The sequence below is a fragment of the Momordica charantia genome (assembly GCF_013281855.1).
Source record: "Momordica charantia cultivar OHB3-1 chromosome 3 unlocalized genomic scaffold, Mcharantia_2.0 BLBB01000003.1, whole genome shotgun sequence".
NCBI classification, from domain to species: Eukaryota; Viridiplantae; Streptophyta; class Magnoliopsida; order Cucurbitales; family Cucurbitaceae; genus Momordica; species Momordica charantia.
This window is the reverse complement of record NW_028275161.1, coordinates 23,241,603-23,260,032: the sequence shown is the minus strand read 5'-3', so window position 1 is coordinate 23,260,032 and position 18,430 is coordinate 23,241,603. Positions and strand designations below refer to the sequence as shown.

Below are 18,430 nucleotides of genomic sequence, written 5' to 3'. Positions count from 1 at the left end.
GAATTACAAACTGGGGAGTTCATAAAGATTTAAAAGATTAGATTTTTGGGGACTGAACCAAAAAAAAAATGGTGGTTATAGTGAGCGAAATGTAATTAGATTTAAAAGGTTGGAGTTAGATGTCGATCGATGCAGCAAGCAACGAAGCAATGCATCAAGTTCTTAAAATGAGAAGGTGAAAAAGAATCTCTTATTATGCAGGTGGGAAGAAGGTAGAGCTACAGTTTTAGAGGTTTAATAAATGTTTTGGATTTCAGTTTTCATATTTCCATCTGTTCTACATGGAAAATTCAGTCTACTTTAAAGGGGAAAAAGAGAATACATTCTCATCAATTCAACATTATCAAGACCAAAAGAAAAAATTGAAACTTCCTATCAGAAATCTAATAGAGCTGTAACAAACCCAAAAATAGCGAAAACTTATGAGCTAAGAATTGCTGCCCTTTCTTTAGCTCTCATATTGCCATAAGATCACCATAATTCCGCATGAGAAGGATAGATCCTGCAAACATTCCAGCTGCTCGAAGCAATTTCTGCAACAAAAAAAGGAAGTTCAAGTTAACGTTTTATATAACTGATGATATACAACCATACTTGAAAAATGTTGTGTTTTGGTACCAACAGTATAAGCAAAAATCAAAATGATACTTCTTCATAGAAGTGGGGAATGAGGATTAACAGTTAAGCCACGCAGAATTCCCATAAGCATGGTTTTTCTCTTCAAAATCTTAGTTAAAGATTATTTCTCCCAAATAATGAATTATGGCAGCAAAACTGCTATGTTACAACCAATTCAGTGGCATTGGTCTCTCTTCTTAGTGCAAAAGCATTCTTTTATTGCATCCAAATTCATGTACAGCAACAGCTATGATGCTTATTGGCATGGCAGAAGCAGAAGAAATGAAAGTCATCGTCAGATTCAGTCTCATGTTTCAGCTTTAATAAGATGGCATGACACACGTGCCACGGTTACATTACAAGAGATAAGATAGTTATCATGCATTGGCAACTCTTACCCAAAACTTGAAAGACGGAATAGATAATAGAACTTTATGCAAATTATTCAATTTGAATGAGATGGGAAATATACACAGAACCAACCAAAGCTTCTGACGAAGTTCATCAAGTTAAAGCCATGAATTTATAAAGTACTATAATTCTCATTTGGAATTTCCATTATTCAAGTCATAAAGTAAACCCAAATAACATCTCTTCCATTAGATCAAATCCATTGCGTTCAACCCTCCCCTTCAATCCTCTCAGCCAAGTACTAAACAAGGGCAAACCTGCTCCCGTTGGTAATTACCAAAAACCAAAAGACTTCTTTAATTTCTCTTATGTATTTCACAAGAGAAGAAAGAAAAGGTGGGAAAAAAAGATACTCATAGTTTAAGACAACAAAAAATTAAGGTGTGAAACAGAACGGAGCATGCAAATTGAGATGAAGAGAATGTTAAAGCTATAAATGAATATAACTTCAGAATAGCCCATCAAACAAGTAATTGAATATATGACAAAATGTCCTCAAGACCTATCTCCGAGAAAAATTATTTTTCTTCCTTAAATTTCTTTATTCTCGAAGCAATTATAACAACTTTTTAGGATAAATTAAGTATACTAGCGTTCGACTCTCAAATGCGCTTTTCCAGTAAAGGATCGCCATTTTATACTTTGATTCCTGAAACTAACAAGAGTCTCATGACTTCTTAAACTTTCTCAACTAATAAATAGAGTACAAGACATTGAAACGGATTAATAATGCGACAAAAAAAAAAGTTGTTGCCCAGTCCTAGAAATCCCACTAACAAATCGTGGGGTGAAAAAAATCCAAATTAAGAACAAAGCGACAGATTTAGAATTTAAATTGAAATTATTGGAAGAGTACCATGTTCAAGGCCCACTTTTCCTCGTCATGAATCTGAGAATTGAGAAACGATCTCACCGTCTCCACCGAATTCGAAGTTCCGGAACAGATAAAATTCTTCACCTTCTTCATCGAACTCGAAGCGTCCGCCATTGTCGCACAGAGAGGAGGGCGTATGAAGGCTTTAGGGTTTTGGTTTCTGAGGTTTGGTTGGGAGCCGAGAGGAATTGGCTTGTGGACTGTGTAGCAAGCTTACGAATTTACCCCTGTGATCTCGAAAATGATAAATAATATAACTTTTTATTTTTTTTAGTACAAAAATGTGGCGATGAGATATATGCTCGTTACTCACTCGGCTATCCTCACTTGGTAATATAACTTTTATTTATTGTATCGAAATAAGAGTTATATTATTAAGATAAAAGTTATATTATTTATTGTACCAAAAATATGTAAATAAATAAACAATGTAACTTGTTTGTTTAATTATTTGATGGAATAAACTCTACGAAGTTTTTTTGGTTGAACTTAAAAAAACGTATTTATTTTGTTTAAATAAGAAAAATACAAAATCCCACACAGGATTGAATCCTAAATTTATTTTTTTTTGTGTGAAAAAATGATTTGGTTGGGAAGGGTGAACTTTTTTCTTCAAATGAAGCACTTTTGAAAAAAAAAAATCCTTTCTAAATAAAAATATTGTCTCTATAAATTACTTTGGAAGAATAAGTCTAGAGTGCGTTTCTTTTTTAGTACACCATTTAGTGTGTTTCTAATTTTTTTTTCTTTTTTGATGATTTTAGATTACTAAAATGCCTGCATTTGGTAATAAATTTAAAATATTAAAAATATATTGATTTAAAAATACTTTTTAAAAAATACTAAAGAGAAAGTGATATATAAAAAAAATACTTTAAATAATTTACACTTTTAAATATTTGATTAAAAAAAGGTACATAAAAAAAATAATGATATCAAACTCACCTTTATGATCTTGGGCACACTTTTTTTTGCCATGTGATTTATCAATAAATTTTAAACTTAATTTTTAGGCACTAATTCCACCAATAAAAATAAATTACAGCAAATAAGGAAGTGATAATTTCAATTTTAGGATCAAGTACACATGCTTAAAAATTAAGATTTATCAACTGCAAAAGTCGTATTTGTGACCTATAAGATGTAAAAACCTATAAAAATTATAGATTAAATCTGACTCATGTAAGGTAAAAATGAAATTTATCTATGAGTTTAACTCCAGTAAAAATATGAAAAACTGTGATATTTATTCATTACCTTCCAAATCCTTATACCAACATTTAGTCTCTACTAAAAAGGAAAAAAAAATTAATAAATTATATCTTATTACCGGTACAACTTCAAATTCCCATCCAAAATTTTAATGGAAAGAAACAAAAATGTGGCAGAAATGAAAAATTATAAAATACCACAGTTACCGTACAATTAAAAAAAACTAAAAAATAAAAAAGTAATAAGCATTAGTGGAAGAAAACGTTCGAGCCACGTGGCCGAATAAAATGAGAACACGTGGATAATCCAATATCTCAAACCAATCCAACCACCTGGCTTCTCCATCATTCATTCCCGTCGTGCGGACCTCTGCAATTTTCCCCTTCAGCACTAACCATCACCAGCTCTGCAGTGCACACAGAGAGAGTGAGAGAGTGAGAGATGGAGGTGACATCTTTTTGTAGCAGCAGCAGAGGGATTTCCTTCGTCTATTCTTATCCATGGAAAACCAAATCAAGATTTGATAATCCTTCGACAGTTTCGCCTCTTCTTGTACGCTCCATGGCTGCCGAGAAACCTCTTCCTTCTGCTGCTAAAACTGTCGGCTCCAAGAAGGTCAGTAAAATCGTCTGTCCATTCTTTTTCTTGCTCCCTTTGAATCGCTTCAATGCTGTTGCTTAGAGGCGTTTTCGCGTTCAATTTTGGTTAATTCAAGACTTCGATACTGATTCGAAGCGCCAACATTCTGTAGATAAACTCGACGGTGTTCCCCCTCGGCGAGAAAGGGCCGCGGAGCAGCATCTCGCTGTCGACTTCACCGCAGATCAAGCTACTGACGAGGGTGGAGCAATTGAAGCTGCTGAGCAAGGCCGAGAAGGCCGGGCTGCTGTCTGCGGCGGAGAAGGCCGGGTTGTCTCTGTCGTCGATTGAGAAATTAGGGCTTCTCTCGAAGGCCGAGGAATTGGGGGTTCTGTCGGCGGCAACGGACCCGGGAACTCCCGGGGCGCTGCTGAGCCTCAGCCTAGGGCTTTTGCTTTTGGGGCCTTCGTGCGTGTATTTGGTTCCTGAGGACAGTGTTTGGGAAATCGTGTTGCAGGCGGCGGTGGCTCTGGTGTCCGTGGTGGGTGGCTCGGCGGCGTTTGCTGCGTCGAATCTGGTTTCCAATTTGCAGAGATCGAATTGAATTCCAGAGTCGGAGTTCTGCGGCCATGGGAGCTGTAACAATGGCACCGTCCATCGTCGATATCATCTTTCGTTCTCTCGTGTCGTCGTTTTGTATACTGCAATTATTGAATTCATCATTTTTCAGATTAAAATGGCGATATATGAACGATTCTATTCTGGTCTCAGTTTTATAATAATACCAATAACAGAGTATTATACAACAAAATTAGATATGCATTTTTCTTAAATGTAACTTTATTTTCTATAAAGTTTACTTCTATTTCTATAGTTTTAACCTTGAACGGTTATATTATGCTATTGTTCATATACGTATGGAAACCAACATATCATTTTAAAAACAACACATGGATTTCAACCTTGTGGCTACCAAATTTTTGTTATTAGTTTGAAACGTACCTTAACGTTTAAAATTTCTATTGAAATTATTATTTTTTAATATTTGTTCTCAAAACTACCCCAATTTTATAATTTGTTATTTCAATTATATTAATTTTTTTTAAACTTTACTGAACAAATGGCCCAGGTAAATTTTGATTTACCATCTAAGTTACAATAAATATTAGAATGAGGGCTAACTTGTTCAAACATATAGTTTGAATAAGTTCAAATCGCTGCCCATGTTGAATAAAAAAAAAGTGACAATGATTTGATTTCTTTTAATATTATGCCATGCTCACTTTCAAAATTAAACCTTTTATTTGAAAAGGGATTTGGTCTTGCGCTTAATTCAAATGGAGAATTATCATTTACCGGCACCAAATGTCGTAGAATTAGATGATTACATACACACGCAACTAAAAATATATATTTTTTTTCATAATGTGAAAATACAACTAATAAAATCAATATCATTTAGTGATATGTATCAACTTCATATTTCAAGGGGGCGTTCTCACTTATATTACAGCAAATCATACCATTTTTTTTTACTGGACAAATTAATTCATTAGACTAAATATTTTTATATTAGACATTTGGAAAATATGAATGGTTTTAGCTTAAATCCTTATCCAATTTCATTTGATTTGAAAAATAAAATTACTCAATAATAAAATAAAATTCTATGTATTAACTATCATTAGATATGTAAGAACTTCATATATGTATATACACGAAATTAATATTGTTTTGAATTTGGTCAGAAAAAATGTTTTCAAACATTGTAACTTATTATTTAAAAAATGATATTTTTTTATAAGATTAAAAAAAGAATTAATATAATTTTTCAAAAAAAAAAGAATTAATATAATAAACTATTTTATTTTGAAACTTTTAAATTACTTGAAATTGTTACACCTGAATAATTCCCTTATTTTCTTATCTATTTATCTAAATCAAAGTCTTGCTTAAATTACAAAAATAGTTGCACAAATTTGCAGCTGCAGACAATCCGTCGTTTCATCGGAACAAATTTTGGTTGCATCTCTGCGTGTGGCATCTCTCGTTCCCCAGTCACGATGGCGAAGGCTTCATCCTCCTTTTTCCAAACCCTAAAGCGGTATATCAAGAAGCCCTGGGAGATCACCGGCCCCTGTGCGGATCCAGAGTACAGATTGGCCGTGCCGAGCGCCATAGAGTACAGGGTCTTTTGCCCCGCCACTACAAAGCAGAAGGCCATCGTTCCTACCTCGAATCCAGAAACTGTCTTCGACATCAAGTATTTCAGCCGCGACCAGCGTCGCAATCTCCCTCCAATTAGACGCACCATCCTCAAGAAATCTGACGTCGAGAAGATCATGATGGAGACCAATTTCGAACCCGCTGATTTCCCCAAAGTTTATCTTACGGCCACGATCGAGGAGGATATCAATACCCATGGAGGAGGTTATCAGAAGTAGTGAGGTGAGTCTTTTCTCTCCAACCGCCGCTTCGGTATGTGGCGATCTTTTGGACTTAGGTTTTTTATAAGCGAACCATTGGTTATTTATCAAGTTTAATTCCCCCGTCTTCCCAAGCTTAATCTTCTTTGCACAATTCAGTAATACGTCAGTTGCATTAGTTGTGTGTTTGGGTGTAGAAATCATCCTTTTTTTGTTTTGGAAGGCATAAGTTATTTACAGATCATTGCCAATATTATAGATGGTGTGAAGGCTGAATACCTTGCTCCTTTATATATATTGGCGAGAACTGGACACTGCGAGTCTGGAGGCTTGAAGTGCTGTTGGCCTTATTTACGGATTTTTTTTTTTTTGGTTTGGCTGCTCTAATGCAAATATCATATGATATATACAACTTCGACAAAATACTACTTTAATTGCATGTCATCTGTTTCTTAAAGTGTTTAGGAAAGTGGAATCTACTAACTTTGCTGCTCAAATCAGATATGCATATTCCACTTTCTTCTCTAGTTATGGTGTTTGACTCTGGGAAGAATTCTGTCTCGTTAGTTATTTTGGGGATTTAACTATAAACTGGGTCTGAGCTGTCTGTACTGCTAACATAGGATATAAGGGTCATGGGAAAAGATAGAAAGATGTTTCTTGGTCCTCTAGTGGAAAGTATTAGGGATCAATCCTTCGCAAAAAAAAAAAAAAAAGGGGGAGGAAAATTCAGGTTGGAGAAGTACTAAGCAACAACCATTCTTAGATTAATTTGGTTAGTCACGAGTAAAAGGATAGAAATTATGTGTGGATGCATTGTTTCCTGTTCTATATAGAAATTTGGCTATTTGTTGCCGGGCAAGTAATTTGATGCTCAGTGTGGACTGCATATTATTTTCACCGTGGTTTACTCTATCCTTAGTGGTTACCATTTAGCTACGATGATTATTGTTGTCTTGTTCCAAAATTTTGTTTTTGGGAGGGGGGGCTGGTCGTGATGTGCATGGTGGAAGTGGTGGAGACATACAAGATGGATGGAGTTTGTATTATCTGTAATATCATGCTGAGACTCTCTGTCATATATTATGTTTTCTCATGCAGTATGTATTACATTTCTTTTGAATGGTGGAGAAATGAGATGGTTTTTCTTCTCTCCCAAGTTTTAAATATCTCTAAATGCAGAATAGCACAAGACATAAGCTTCAATTGCAGAAAATGGCATTTATTGTATATAAAGAAAAACTTGATATTAATACTATATTTCATTCAGAACATAAATATGACCTTTTGAATTTAATTTTATGAAGAAAATTGTCTTTTTATTTAATTGTACTACGAATTGTGGTTTGCGATTGAGTTTTCATTCCAAATGTATCGGATGTATTCTCGATTCTTGCTAGTAATGATTGTAAGTGCCAGTTTTCTGACATAATTAAGTTGTCCTTTCATCAGGTTTGGTGGGTTAGAATATTTTTATGGCACTGTTTATTCAAAATATTTGTTTGTTGCTGAACTATTGTGTAGTTTTATCATCTCAAGATCTGTCCTTCCTGGTCATTGTCTAATAATTGTGATGCCAAATTCCTGCAATGATCATTAATAACTTTCGAATTGTTGTCAGGTCCGTTGAGCTCTGGCAAACGGTCACTCCGGCATGTATTCTTCTACTCTGCCTCTCTTTCAATGGTACCCTGAGAGTGGTTTATTTAGGTATAGTTTGTATGCCTTGACCATACATTAATACAAAACATGGGGTTTGGCATCAATAAAGCATAGCTCCTCGAACTCTATTCAATTTGTTGCTTCTTTAATGTTATGTGCTCGTACTACAACCATATGCAACACTTTTGCACGAGGAAGCACTTCTATTACTCCTGAATTTTAGGATATTTTGCTTGTTTTATCCTAAGCATTATGTTTTTTTTTTGTCTTTGACTGCAACTAAAACAAAGCCCGGGATCTTAATCCCATGGACATATGAATAAAGAACTGAAGTTTCCCTTACCTTTAAATTTTCTTTCCATCACTCTGGTATAGAATGATCATTTGCATTCATGGTCTCTTGTATGTTTCCTTCCGGCTGCAGTTCTGTTTTTGACTCGGGCAACTTTATATCCTACAAACTGTATTCTTTCGGGGTTTAGGAACAGCTAGTTCATTTGGATCTGGATATGTGTTGCTCGTTCTTGAACCCGAATCGAGTTATGAGAAGCATTGATATGGGGGAAATTTGGTAGTTAACATCTAGGATATGTAGGAACTCTAGGATGACATAGTGCCTGCATAACCTTATAGATACTTCTCCCTCAATGCAAGATGCAGTTCATGATCGTTTTCGTTAATGAGCAAGGATCTTCTTCTTTATGTATAGTTCTTTATTTGGCTTCTTCCACCTTCATTTTCTCCCTTTTAGGAACCAATAGCATAGTTTTAACTAAGATTTCATGTGAAAATAGTATTTTTTTTAATTTAAAAATATAAAAATTCCTTGTTCATTGAAGTTTGTGGATTGAGTTAAAGAGCCGAGTTGCTGGAGCATAGGGTAAATTTTGAAGTAATTATAAATTCATGGGATAGATTTGTATAATTTGGAGTGGTGAAATTGAACTTATTTTTAACATACCATGTTACTTGTGTGTTTGATTTGCTAATTTCATAAACTAGGTAAATTTTAGTTATATCGACTCAGCCTTTTGAATCTTACCTCTTAAATTATATGCCTTTACAAATCACAAGCTCACTAACTATACAAATTTAGGGATTTGTAACCTTTTTTTTAATACAATTTGTGATGGGTTACACAAATGTAGGCTTCTCAATCCTAAATGATACAAATTAAGATTGATTAAATCTACGTTAAAGAGGAAATTTTGAAATGTATCCAACAGAGTTGAATTGTTGTCGTATTTCTTGATCGTTTGTGAAATATTATTGATCGAATTATTTATTTAAGAATAAGATTGATATTGCTAGCGAGGGATAAAAATATTATCTATACAACTCATTCATTGTTTGTAAAGATTGTGCCATGACTATACAAATTTGTCTAGGCTAAGACTATTCTATATGTGTTTATTTTTTGACAAATTTAATGCAATAAATTACAAGTTAACAAGATAAAAGAACCCAAATCTAATATAATCCAAAAACTTAAGTAAGTAGGAAAGCTTTAAATAACCCTATGTATATATAATTTGGTCCCTCATCTCACTTTGAAGTCTCTCTCCCTAAATTACTCTAAAGTTTCCTACACTATAATCTTCCATATGAAGGAGCTACACTTCTTAAAGGGAACCCTAATTAATTAAGCTTTTAATTCCCATGTTGACTTTAAGCAATAATATTATCAATGCAAGAAAATAATTCTCATTAGCAACTTGACACTTAATTTTCAATATTAAATAAACTTCATCATTATGTTAGAATTATTTGTCGTAGAAGTATATTTATTTTTAGCGAAGTAAAAGACACCTTCATGAAATGTCAAGTATTTTATCTTTTTTATTTTTCTTTCTCGTTTCAATAGCAAAAGCCATTGATGTGAACAACTCATTAACGGCTCAAATCTCTTCTTATCTTTGTTTGTCGCCGTCAAGGAAAAAAACCACTTTTCTTTTATGAGTGACATGTTTAACTTTTCATTTATTGTAGTGTTTTGGCAGAAAATGCCTTATATCTATGTATTAGTAATTTAGTTTATGAAACTCAAAACTCCATTGCTTCTCCCTTTTCTGCTAAAATGCTCTCTCTTTCTCTCTCTCCTCTGATATGGGATTGTTGAAGTCTTGAACCCCATCTGAATTCAAAGGAAAAGAGAGATCATTTGAAGAAATGGAGGCCAAAATTAGGAACAGGGCATCTTCAAGGCAAGAAGGGCCATGCCTAAGGGGCAACCCAAGAATTTTTAGAGTTTCAACTTTGTTTGGAGGGAAAGACAGGCACAGCAAAGTTTTCACAATAAAGGGGTTAAGAGACAGAAGAATTAGGCTTTCAACTCCCACTGCAATTCAACTTTATGATCTACAAAACAAACTTGGCCTCGGCCAACCCAGCAAAGTCATAGATTGGCTTATTGATGTCACAAGATTTGATATTGATAAGCTCCCACCTCTCCAAATTCCAAAAGATTTTGACCCAAATGCCTCTGTTCTTTATCAATCTTCAATGCTTCTTCCTCAGGTTTGCCATTTTGATGTTGCAGTGAAAGCCAGAAATGGAGGAACTGAGAGACTTTTGGCACAAAAGTTGTCTCCTTTGGTCAATCATGCTTCTTTATGTTCTCTTCAAAGCAATGCCATGGATGAAAGCTTTTGCCATTTTGAGCCTTCAAGCTTTCCATTCCCATCAATGGAGGCCAACCCAGACTCGTTTTCCTCCTCTGCTTCTGCTCAGTTGCTGTTCTGTCCATTGACAACGCCATCCGAAGTCTCTCCTAGCAGCTTGATGAAATTAAGAGTGAATTTGAGATGAGTTTTGAAGGGGTAAATCAAACTTTTAGCACGAAAAAGTAGGTAATTTAAAAGTGTTTAACAGAAAGGAAAGCATTTTTTTTCCAAAGTCATTTCAAGTATCTTGGGATGAATTCGAGTCATCAATCGCTTCAAACTCGGTCTCGAGCAGTAGAGTGCGGTCCTTTTGTTTTTTGTTTTAATTTTGTTTTGTTCGCTTCTTCATGCAGGTTTTTGTTGAAAAGTTGATGATGAATGTCTTATCCATTTGAATTATGTTTGAATTCACTTGTAACATTTTTTTTTATTTGCCATTATTTTATCTCGGAAATGTTTCGTCTCTTAATATATATGTAATGTAATAATATTATGTTTTTTAGTATAACATGTGGGATGAAGGATTAAACTCGATTTGAGATATATGCCAATTACCTGTTAGTTATGATTGCTTGCCTGTAATAATATTACATTAAATAGTCATCGAATGAAAATTTTATAACATAATAAAAATTAGCCACAATTTGTTCATTATATATATATATAGACCAAACATTGAATTAGACATGTATGACCAAAACCGTAGAAAATCTCTTTCCATTATATTATACAAAAACAATACTTACTTTTTTTTAAAAAATTAACTAATATTTTATGTCGACTTGAACATAAAAACATATATCTGCGGTGGAAAAGTAGCGGGTTTAAATTTCCACCCCACGTGTAATTTTAAAATAGAACATTTTATTAAACAACTCACTCATCAAATTGCCCTTAAGGCTACATGATCTGGCATGGGCATTCAAAGCAATCTCCAACTAATAAGGTAGATTTAAATGCCACCCTACTAACAAAATAATAATAATAATAATAAACAAAAATCATATTAATTTTATGGTAAAAATTATATTAACCTTTAAAAAACACATTATATTAACCATTCTTAATTGGTCAACTTAAGAATTGAAGTGAAAAAGAGACAAATATCAAATCTCACAAACTAACGCCAAGAAAAGGAAAAATAAGCATACAATGAATTTAAATTTATTTAATAAAACACAAAGAATAAAACTACATAATTTTCAAAAAAGGGTAAAATGAAATTAAAAATATTTGATTATAAAAAGATCTTTAATTTAAAGTGTGTATTAGATTTTAACAAATTTAAAACGAAACATACAGAGGGTTAATGGGCCCGGTTTAGGCCCAAGGTTATTTCTGGAGAAAGCGAGAAACTTGGGCCTATTTAGGCCCAAGATCTTGCAAGAGAAATTTACAAAAAAAACAACGGGCTTAAGATTACGTCGAGAAACTTGGGCCCTATTAGGCCCAAACCATCTCAGTGAAATTGGGGAAAAAAAAACCAGCCCCCGGCGAGGATCGAACTCGCGACCTTTCGCTTACGAAGCGAACGCACTACCACTATGCTACGGAGGCAATTGTTGATGATTTAAATCTATCCTATATGTAAACTATAAATAAAAAAAATTCTTTCCTCTGTCCCATCTCAAATCGTATAGAAGCTGCTGCAGTTGAACTTACTTGAAGTTTTTCTTCGCTAAAATATAAAAAATCTCTCAAATTATGTAGACAAGAAGGAAAAGGTACTTTGATTTGATTGGTTAAATAATGTTCTGAAATTATTATTGTCAGCAAATAACTTGTTATGTAAATCATTTTTCCCTCTAAACTCTCTTTGATTGTGAGTTGAATGAGTTTCCATAATCATTCACCATTCTGAAATCTTCTGCTCAGTGCTCATAGTTCATAGCCAACCTTCTCTCTGTCTGAGGTTTGAGTTTTTGTCATATGGTTTGAATATTTTAAGATGCTGTTCTTGACAATGAGATAGTTCATAGGAAGAAGAAGGGAGAGGTGGAGAAACAGTATCAGATGCATGCATATATTGATTCAGAACAAGAATATTCATGGTTTGAAAAAACTTTTGCACCATCTTTACAACACTTCTTAACAATTAGTCACAATGCTTCTCAGCATTATATATGTCATAAAAAGAAAAAAAAAATTGAAAGTTCCATCACTTTGAAAGGAAAAATCAGATAGAGGTGGAAAATGTTATAGAAGAAGAAACTATCAAGTAAACAACTGTCTTCGTCTGCCTGACTTGGCGCGTAAATGAGCAGCCTCAACGTATACAATTTCGTCAACTAAGTCTTTGAAGATCAATCTTTCAATGTCTAAGACGACGTTGGAGACGTCACCAAATAAATCTGTCCAACTCTCGGATCTTTGCATCACATCCTCCTTTAAGATGCTTTTCAAACCATCGTCCTGTTCTTCGAAGTTGCAATCGGGTTTTTTGGTTTGGAACTGTTCTATTTCGGAACATAACTCCTTTAGAAGCTTTTGGGCACTAAGAGTTTTAGTTGCTAGTTTCTTAGATGTCGTCCATGGCTCAGGCGATGCAGCAACAACAGACAACTTTCTAGCAAGAATCTCATTGACAACATCAAAAATGAGTTTGCGATGAGATTTCTCCTGGTTCAGTTTTGAATCTGCAACCTTCACAGAGCAGCTGTCATCCTTTCTTAGCAAACTGCTTGTTTTTGTTTGCTCCAAAACAAAGAATAACTCGGGGTTGATCGGATGACCGGAAGGGTGGAGTTGAAATGTTGCCAAGCCAGAGCCAAGGTCCCGAAGCAAGAGGCCAGATGCTAACAATATTTCAGATATGTATCTGTTATCTGGATCAGTATTCTCACATAATGATGCAATGTAATCTGTTTTTGCTTCATCATAATGAGAGTTCAGGCGCCTGAGCTTCTGAACCAAGTTGTCGATGTTTTGCAGTTTCTTGCGGTTGATTTCTGCAGTAAGACTGGGCTCCACACTGTTGGATAAGATGCCATCCTTGGAGCTCCATTGGTATTCACCACAATCTCCAGAGCCCAAATTCCTACTACCTGAAATGTAAGCATCAAACAATATTAGAATTGTTTAACTTCTTGTGTCATATCCCACTTTTCACATCTATTCTTCAACTTTAGAGGAATATGTCATTGGAAAACTGGGATGGTGGTACAGTGGCAAAATTGTTAAATATTCAAATTGATTTATAAAAGATTGTCGCTATTAGTGATAGGTTTTATCACCTTTGAGGGCTTTTGATATCTGCTTAACAGGAGATGATTCCTCATCTCTATATAAAGAGGCATCAAGAATGGAGACTGGACTAGGATGTTCAGGGGCAGGAGTTGCAAGTTCTGCCTGCAAGCCATAAAAATCAAACCTCAATTGGAGTTCTGAAACAATCTAATATATGTATAAATTAGACGCTGTAAATGCAGGGGAATAAAAAATTTGAAAATCACCTACATTTTCCATTGAATGAGAATCTGAGTACTTTGAAGCCTTCATTTGTAAAATCTGGCTACCATTAATTGCAGGAAGTTCGCTGCTGGTGACTTCTATATCCGTCTTTGAGTCCAAGGATAAATTACTGTCAGAGAGTTGGGATATGTCATCACCCTGGTTGCTCAAAGTTCTTGATTCATTACTTATCTCACTCGATTGGTCATCAATTTGGGACACAATGGAGGATTTCATTCTTGGTTTTCCAACAGGAGAACCTGAATCTGTTCCTTGTCTGGATTTCCTTCTGGTTTTGTTCGGGTCGGATGGAGGAGTAGGTGGTCGAGATCGTCTGTCCTGCTCAGCCTTCTTATGTTGCAGTCTTGGGCTCACAGAACCTGAGGTTTTTATTGAACTTCCGGTGTTCTCCTTTGGCAAATGTTGATGCTTTGAAGAAGAATGCGTTGGTCTTACATTTTTTTCATTCTCTTTCTTTTTGGTGGAACTAACACCAGAGTCCCCGTGACTATTTTCAGGAGATATATCTTTAACTGCTCGGCTACCACCGGAGTTCTTTTTACCATGTGGGGATTTATGAATCTTGGGGAGACCAGGAAGGCCATCGATTTGAATAACTGAGGAAGCTGGGATTCCAGATTTTTCTATAAGTTTTGCCGGTTTCATGATCACAATTGGAGATTCCCCACACCTGGAAGAATCAGGCCTGCTAGTTGTTGCAGCCTTTTGGTTCTTTTGCCGACTTCGATCACTGATCAACCTAGAATTAACACTAGCACTCTCCCGTTTTGGTTCATTGTCTCTTTGACTTCCATTGTTAGAAGCTTCCTCTTCCTTCCTAGTATCCAAAACCCCCTTTGATTGCATAGCCTCAAGGATCTGTTTTAGAGCTCTAAGATCTTTCCCTGATTGTTTGAACTCTAAGTCTTCCAATCGTTTTTCAATTTCGCTATAAACAGAAGGAAAGGAGTTAGATGATCCAGCTAACCCTTTGGCATGCTTCAGAGCAGGTTTATGAAAAGCTCGGCTTCCATCTGGCTGTCTCCACGGTGCAATTTCTACAGGAAACTTTGAATTTGGGATAGGTTTCATAACTAAATCAGAATTCTTCCATCGTGGTGAAGTTGGGCCTTTCAATGTGTTCCGGGGAGAGTCAGAAGTTCTGATTGGCCTGATAGAACTTGTGCCCTCCAATGAGCTAACAAAAGGGTCACCTCTAACCAGAGTATCACTAGCCAAGGGTGAACCTGGAAGTGCTTCTAATCCCATTAACTTCGCCACAACGCTCGGGGGATGCTTTCGAGATCCTGATGGTTGTTGTGGATCAGTAGATTTTTCACTTGAGCAATCGCTTCCGTGCAAGTTCTTTGAAAGTCTAGTTGGATTTGACACAGATTTGGAACCTTGGTTTGAACTCTCCCTGCTGTCCAATGAGAGTCTTGGGAAGTCTTTAAATTTTGGAGCTGACCGAATGGTATCTCGTGATTCAAAGGATAATAGATCAACCTCTCTTCCATCATAAGAAAATCGAGGAGCATCTCTAGAGAATGGTTGCAAAAATCTATCTTTTACTTCGTGAGACGGTCTTTCATGTTCTTCAACTTCATTGTAGTACCATGGTGCATCTCGAAGTTTAGCAAGAACTAGAAGAGACTCCTTCAGATCAATAGGCATCTTTTGTTTCCAATTTGTATCAACTTTAGAAGCCCCATCAGTTGATTGGGGTCGCTGCAAAGGTCTTGGAGAGTCTCTATGCTTCATAGAACGACTCGATGCTTCCTCATTGGCAGATGTTTTGACCGATAACGTTCTAGCTTCCCTATACATAGAATCCTTCACGACATCTCGAAGATCAAGGTGTTGCCTCCCTACACGCGGAGAGGTATTTGACGGGTTTGCTGCAGATTCCCTCGAGGGTGTTCTAGATAGAAGTATTTGATCAAAGGAGGAAGCTTGCGATTGAGCTGTTCTGTTGTACTCGCTAGAGGACAGGGAAGATGAACAAGAGGAGAAAGAGGCTCTTGACAATTCTTTATTGAACCTTTGTCTCTCATTGAAACTCTCATTTGGAGACAGGTCCTGCAAGAACAAGATTCAAGATTTAGATCCAGAAAGAACTCAAAATTGCTTGCTGTGATTAGTTCAAATGCTTAATCATATTTACAATTTTGTAAACCACTCAGCTTAGAAATGGTAGAGAGTAATTAGAAGGCTTACGACTGGCGATTCTCTCTGAATGATATTGTACTCTTTTCCTGGGTTGCCAATATTCAGATGAGAAGTGCCTGCATTGGACATGATTGAATATGAGTATACAGCCCAGCATTGATGATGCACCCAGCAATGAAGAAAAATTAGGCAGATTTGAAACTAAATTGGCATGCTATCAATGGGGCATACCACTGGATTTCTAAGTAGTAACCATGAACTTGTTGGATGATTATGGAACTCATTCAGAGTAGATCAAACAGAACTCATCTATCCGAAGTTTGAAAATATAAGCTTATGGGATCATCATTAGACACTTGAAACCAGACTAGACTACTTATGACTAGAGATCGTGGACCACAGAATGTCGTGCCCCGAAATTTACGATTTTAAAGAAATTGAAGGCTTTAAGCAATATTTTAATCCAGAGCGTGAATAACAGTGAAGGTGACAGATTAAGCAACAAAAGAGAGAGCAAAAATCCAAAAGTTCAATTCACTTCCTTCATCCCCATAATAAAATAAAGCAAAACAACCCTCAAGATATATACAGAAAAAAGTGGCGTCTTCAATTCTCAGAAAAAATATGCATTGGAACAAGATGCATCAAAGTGATCAAAACATCAAAAACTATTGTTCTTAGGATGCTTGAAATTTCTGTGCCAAACAGACAACAAATCAAAGCAAATCGAGATAGCGGAATACCAGGAGGAAGCCGCTTGGGCCTCATATGTCTTCCACTGAGTATATGCTGACGATCAAACAGCTGAAAAATCCCATTCATGCATCCAATTTGCTTCTGCAGATCTGGATTTTCATCAGCTAAAGAATGCAGAAGCTTTGCAGCCATTTTCAGGTTCTTCTCTTCTAAAACAAACTATGCCCCTTCCCTTAGCTCAATCATAGATAGAACCAAATACCAAAGAAACCCAAATCTAAGGCTATTCAACAATATAATGACTAGTTCAATGGATATTCAAAGCAGCTCCTTAAACCCAAAAAGAACCCCATCTCAAAAACCTTGTTTTTCTTTAATTTCAAGAAAAACAAAAACCTTTCTTCACAAGGAATCGAATCTCGCTCCCCATTTGCTATTGAGTTCTATGCAGTTCAAAAAACTAAAAGAGGAGGATAAAGAACTTCCAAGCCCATGCCCTTTCATCAGCATCTCCAAAGAGATTCTCCACTGAAATAAAATTGCTTCTTGGGTTGTATGTAAAAGACTGTAATTTTCAGATTTGCAGCTAATTCCAGCTCCAGAAACACTGCAATTTATGGCTTGACCACCATTGAGATCACAATGTAAGATCCCAATCCCAAAAAAATTTCCACCCAAATCCAAAAATGCCCTTCTGGGTTCCCCACCGATTGCCTGAATCTCGATTCCTTTCAGCAATGAAGAAGAAACTACCAAAAGAGCGAACCAATGAGTCAACGACGAATGGCTATGAGTACAAAATGCAGAGTCGCCCAAAATGGCGAGGGAGGAAACAGAAACAGAAACAGAGAGCTAAAACCTGTGCAGATTGGCGAACAAATGTCAAAGATTTATCTTCCAAGAACAAATGTAGGTACTTTGGCTGTAACTTGTAACCTGGAAAATTGAGCTGAAACAAACCCAATTGGAGCTGGCAAGAAAAGGGCTTCTTCCTTTTTTCTTTTTTCTTTTGTTTTTTCAGAGGAAGAGAGAGAGAGAGAGAGAGAGAGAGAGAGAGAGAGAATGTGGGTCAGATGGTTCCTCACCTCCCAATCTCACAAATCCAAGTGGAATGGCATACTGGGGTGGGTCTAGAGCTGTCTACATGTGCATGTGAACTTGTCAGTACCCTCCAAACGGGGGGGGGGTGATTTTTACTAGAGAGCAAAAGGAAAGAAAAACCTCCATTAGAGAGCAAAAATAAGAACTCTGTTGAATTAAATCCTCTTGACTTTGTCCAACTCTCCCTTTCAAGTTTTCAAGTAGGCTACTACCCTGAAATGCCCGCAGCTGATGATACTCTTAAAATCCAGATGACTTTAATCTCAGCCTTATCACTTGCTAATAAATTTGAGATTTATGAGTCTCTTTGGTTAACTCCACAAAAGTCAAAAACTAGCTTAAATTCTATCACATAGTCTACTACTATTTTCTTTTGTTTGGTTTTAAAATTTGGTCAAGGGTTTGAGATTTTTTTTATTTACAAAAACTAAATAACAAAACGAATTAAAACACGTAGATGGAAGTAATGTTTGTGAGCTTGATTTTTTAAAAAAGATAAAAGAAAATAGAATGATTTTCAAGACCATATATTATTGACGAGACGAGAGAATGAATCATTAACTTTTAAG

At 35.7% G+C, this 18,430-nt stretch overlaps 5 protein-coding genes and 1 non-coding gene across 7 annotated transcripts; 3 read left to right on the top strand and 3 right to left on the bottom strand.

Moving 5' to 3' along the window:
- Window positions 1-168: 168 nt before the first annotated feature.
- Window positions 169-2,125, bottom strand: TOM5 (mitochondrial import receptor subunit TOM5-like protein). Its single transcript, XM_022281932.2, has 2 exons — window positions 1,886-2,125; window positions 169-533 (listed from the first exon to the last, which is right to left on the bottom strand). Exons 1-2 carry the CDS (start codon window positions 2,015-2,017, stop codon window positions 456-458), a joined length of 210 nt encoding a protein of 69 aa, XP_022137624.1. The 5' UTR covers window positions 2,018-2,125; the 3' UTR covers window positions 169-455.
- Window positions 2,126-3,452: 1,327 nt separating this feature from the next.
- Window positions 3,453-4,464, top strand: LOC111009021 (wiskott-aldrich syndrome family protein, putative (DUF1118)). Its single transcript, XM_022281931.2, has 2 exons — window positions 3,453-3,730; window positions 3,867-4,464. Exons 1-2 carry the CDS (start codon window positions 3,557-3,559, stop codon window positions 4,296-4,298), a joined length of 606 nt encoding a protein of 201 aa, XP_022137623.1. The 5' UTR covers window positions 3,453-3,556; the 3' UTR covers window positions 4,299-4,464.
- A 1,178-nt stretch (window positions 4,465-5,642) lies between these two features.
- LOC111008967 (furry) lies at window positions 5,643-8,124 on the top strand. Its single transcript, XM_022281852.2, has 2 exons — window positions 5,643-6,142; window positions 7,742-8,124. The coding sequence occupies exon 1, from the start codon at window positions 5,758-5,760 to the stop codon at window positions 6,136-6,138; it is 381 nt and encodes a 126-aa protein (XP_022137544.1). The 5' UTR covers window positions 5,643-5,757; the 3' UTR covers window positions 6,139-6,142; window positions 7,742-8,124.
- Window positions 8,125-8,279: 155 nt separating this feature from the next.
- TCP17 (TCP domain protein 17) lies at window positions 8,280-10,974 on the top strand. The gene has a single exon (XM_088121970.1). The coding sequence runs from the start codon at window positions 9,952-9,954 to the stop codon at window positions 10,588-10,590; it is 639 nt and encodes a 212-aa protein (XP_087978096.1). The 5' UTR covers window positions 8,280-9,951; the 3' UTR covers window positions 10,591-10,974.
- A 956-nt stretch (window positions 10,975-11,930) lies between these two features.
- TRNAT-CGU (transfer RNA threonine (anticodon CGU)) lies at window positions 11,931-12,002 on the bottom strand. The gene has a single exon. It is a non-coding gene; the product is annotated as a tRNA-Thr (tRNA).
- Window positions 12,003-12,441: 439 nt separating this feature from the next.
- Window positions 12,442-17,867, bottom strand: LOC111008753 (protein LONGIFOLIA 1). Of its 2 annotated transcripts, XM_022281551.2 has the most exons (6): window positions 17,620-17,867; window positions 16,808-17,509; window positions 16,113-16,180; window positions 13,902-15,974; window positions 13,679-13,793; window positions 12,442-13,489 (listed from the first exon to the last, which is right to left on the bottom strand). In XM_022281551.2, the coding sequence occupies exons 2-6, from the start codon at window positions 16,950-16,952 to the stop codon at window positions 12,660-12,662; spliced, it is 3,231 nt and encodes a 1,076-aa protein (XP_022137243.1). In that variant the 5' UTR covers window positions 16,953-17,509; window positions 17,620-17,867; the 3' UTR covers window positions 12,442-12,659. The 2 variants fall into 2 exon arrangements, with proteins under 2 accessions (XP_022137243.1, XP_022137242.1); XM_022281550.2 differs by having other exon boundaries at window positions 16,808-17,867.
- Window positions 17,868-18,430: the final 563 nt, after the last annotated feature.

What these genes read in the sequence shown, in the direction of transcription:
- LOC111008967 (XM_022281852.2), top strand. Translation starts at nt 5,758, where the DNA reads ATGGCGAAGGCTTCATCCTCCTTTTTCCAAACCCTAAAGCGGTATATC.
- TOM5 (XM_022281932.2), bottom strand. Translation starts at nt 2,017, where the DNA reads ATGGCGGACGCTTCGAGTTCGATGAAGAAGGTGAAGAATTTTATCTGT. An exon ending in AAAAGTGGGCCTTGAACATG is followed by an intron (nt 534 to 1,885) that starts GTACTCTTCCAA and finishes TTTTTGTTGCAG; the next exon opens with AAATTGCTTCGAGCAGCTGG.
- TCP17 (XM_088121970.1), top strand. Translation starts at nt 9,952, where the DNA reads ATGGAGGCCAAAATTAGGAACAGGGCATCTTCAAGGCAAGAAGGGCCA.
- LOC111009021 (XM_022281931.2), top strand. Translation starts at nt 3,557, where the DNA reads ATGGAGGTGACATCTTTTTGTAGCAGCAGCAGAGGGATTTCCTTCGTC. An exon ending in AAACTGTCGGCTCCAAGAAG is followed by an intron (nt 3,731 to 3,866) that starts GTCAGTAAAATC and finishes AACATTCTGTAG; the next exon opens with ATAAACTCGACGGTGTTCCC.
- LOC111008753 (XM_022281550.2), bottom strand. Translation starts at nt 16,952, where the DNA reads ATGGCTGCAAAGCTTCTGCATTCTTTAGCTGATGAAAATCCAGATCTG. An exon ending in GCCCAAGCGGCTTCCTCCTG is followed by an intron (nt 16,181 to 16,807) that starts GTATTCCGCTAT and finishes TGTCCAATGCAG; the next exon opens with GCACTTCTCATCTGAATATT. An exon ending in ATTCTCATTCAATGGAAAAT is followed by an intron (nt 13,794 to 13,901) that starts GTAGGTGATTTT and finishes TATGGCTTGCAG; the next exon opens with GCAGAACTTGCAACTCCTGC.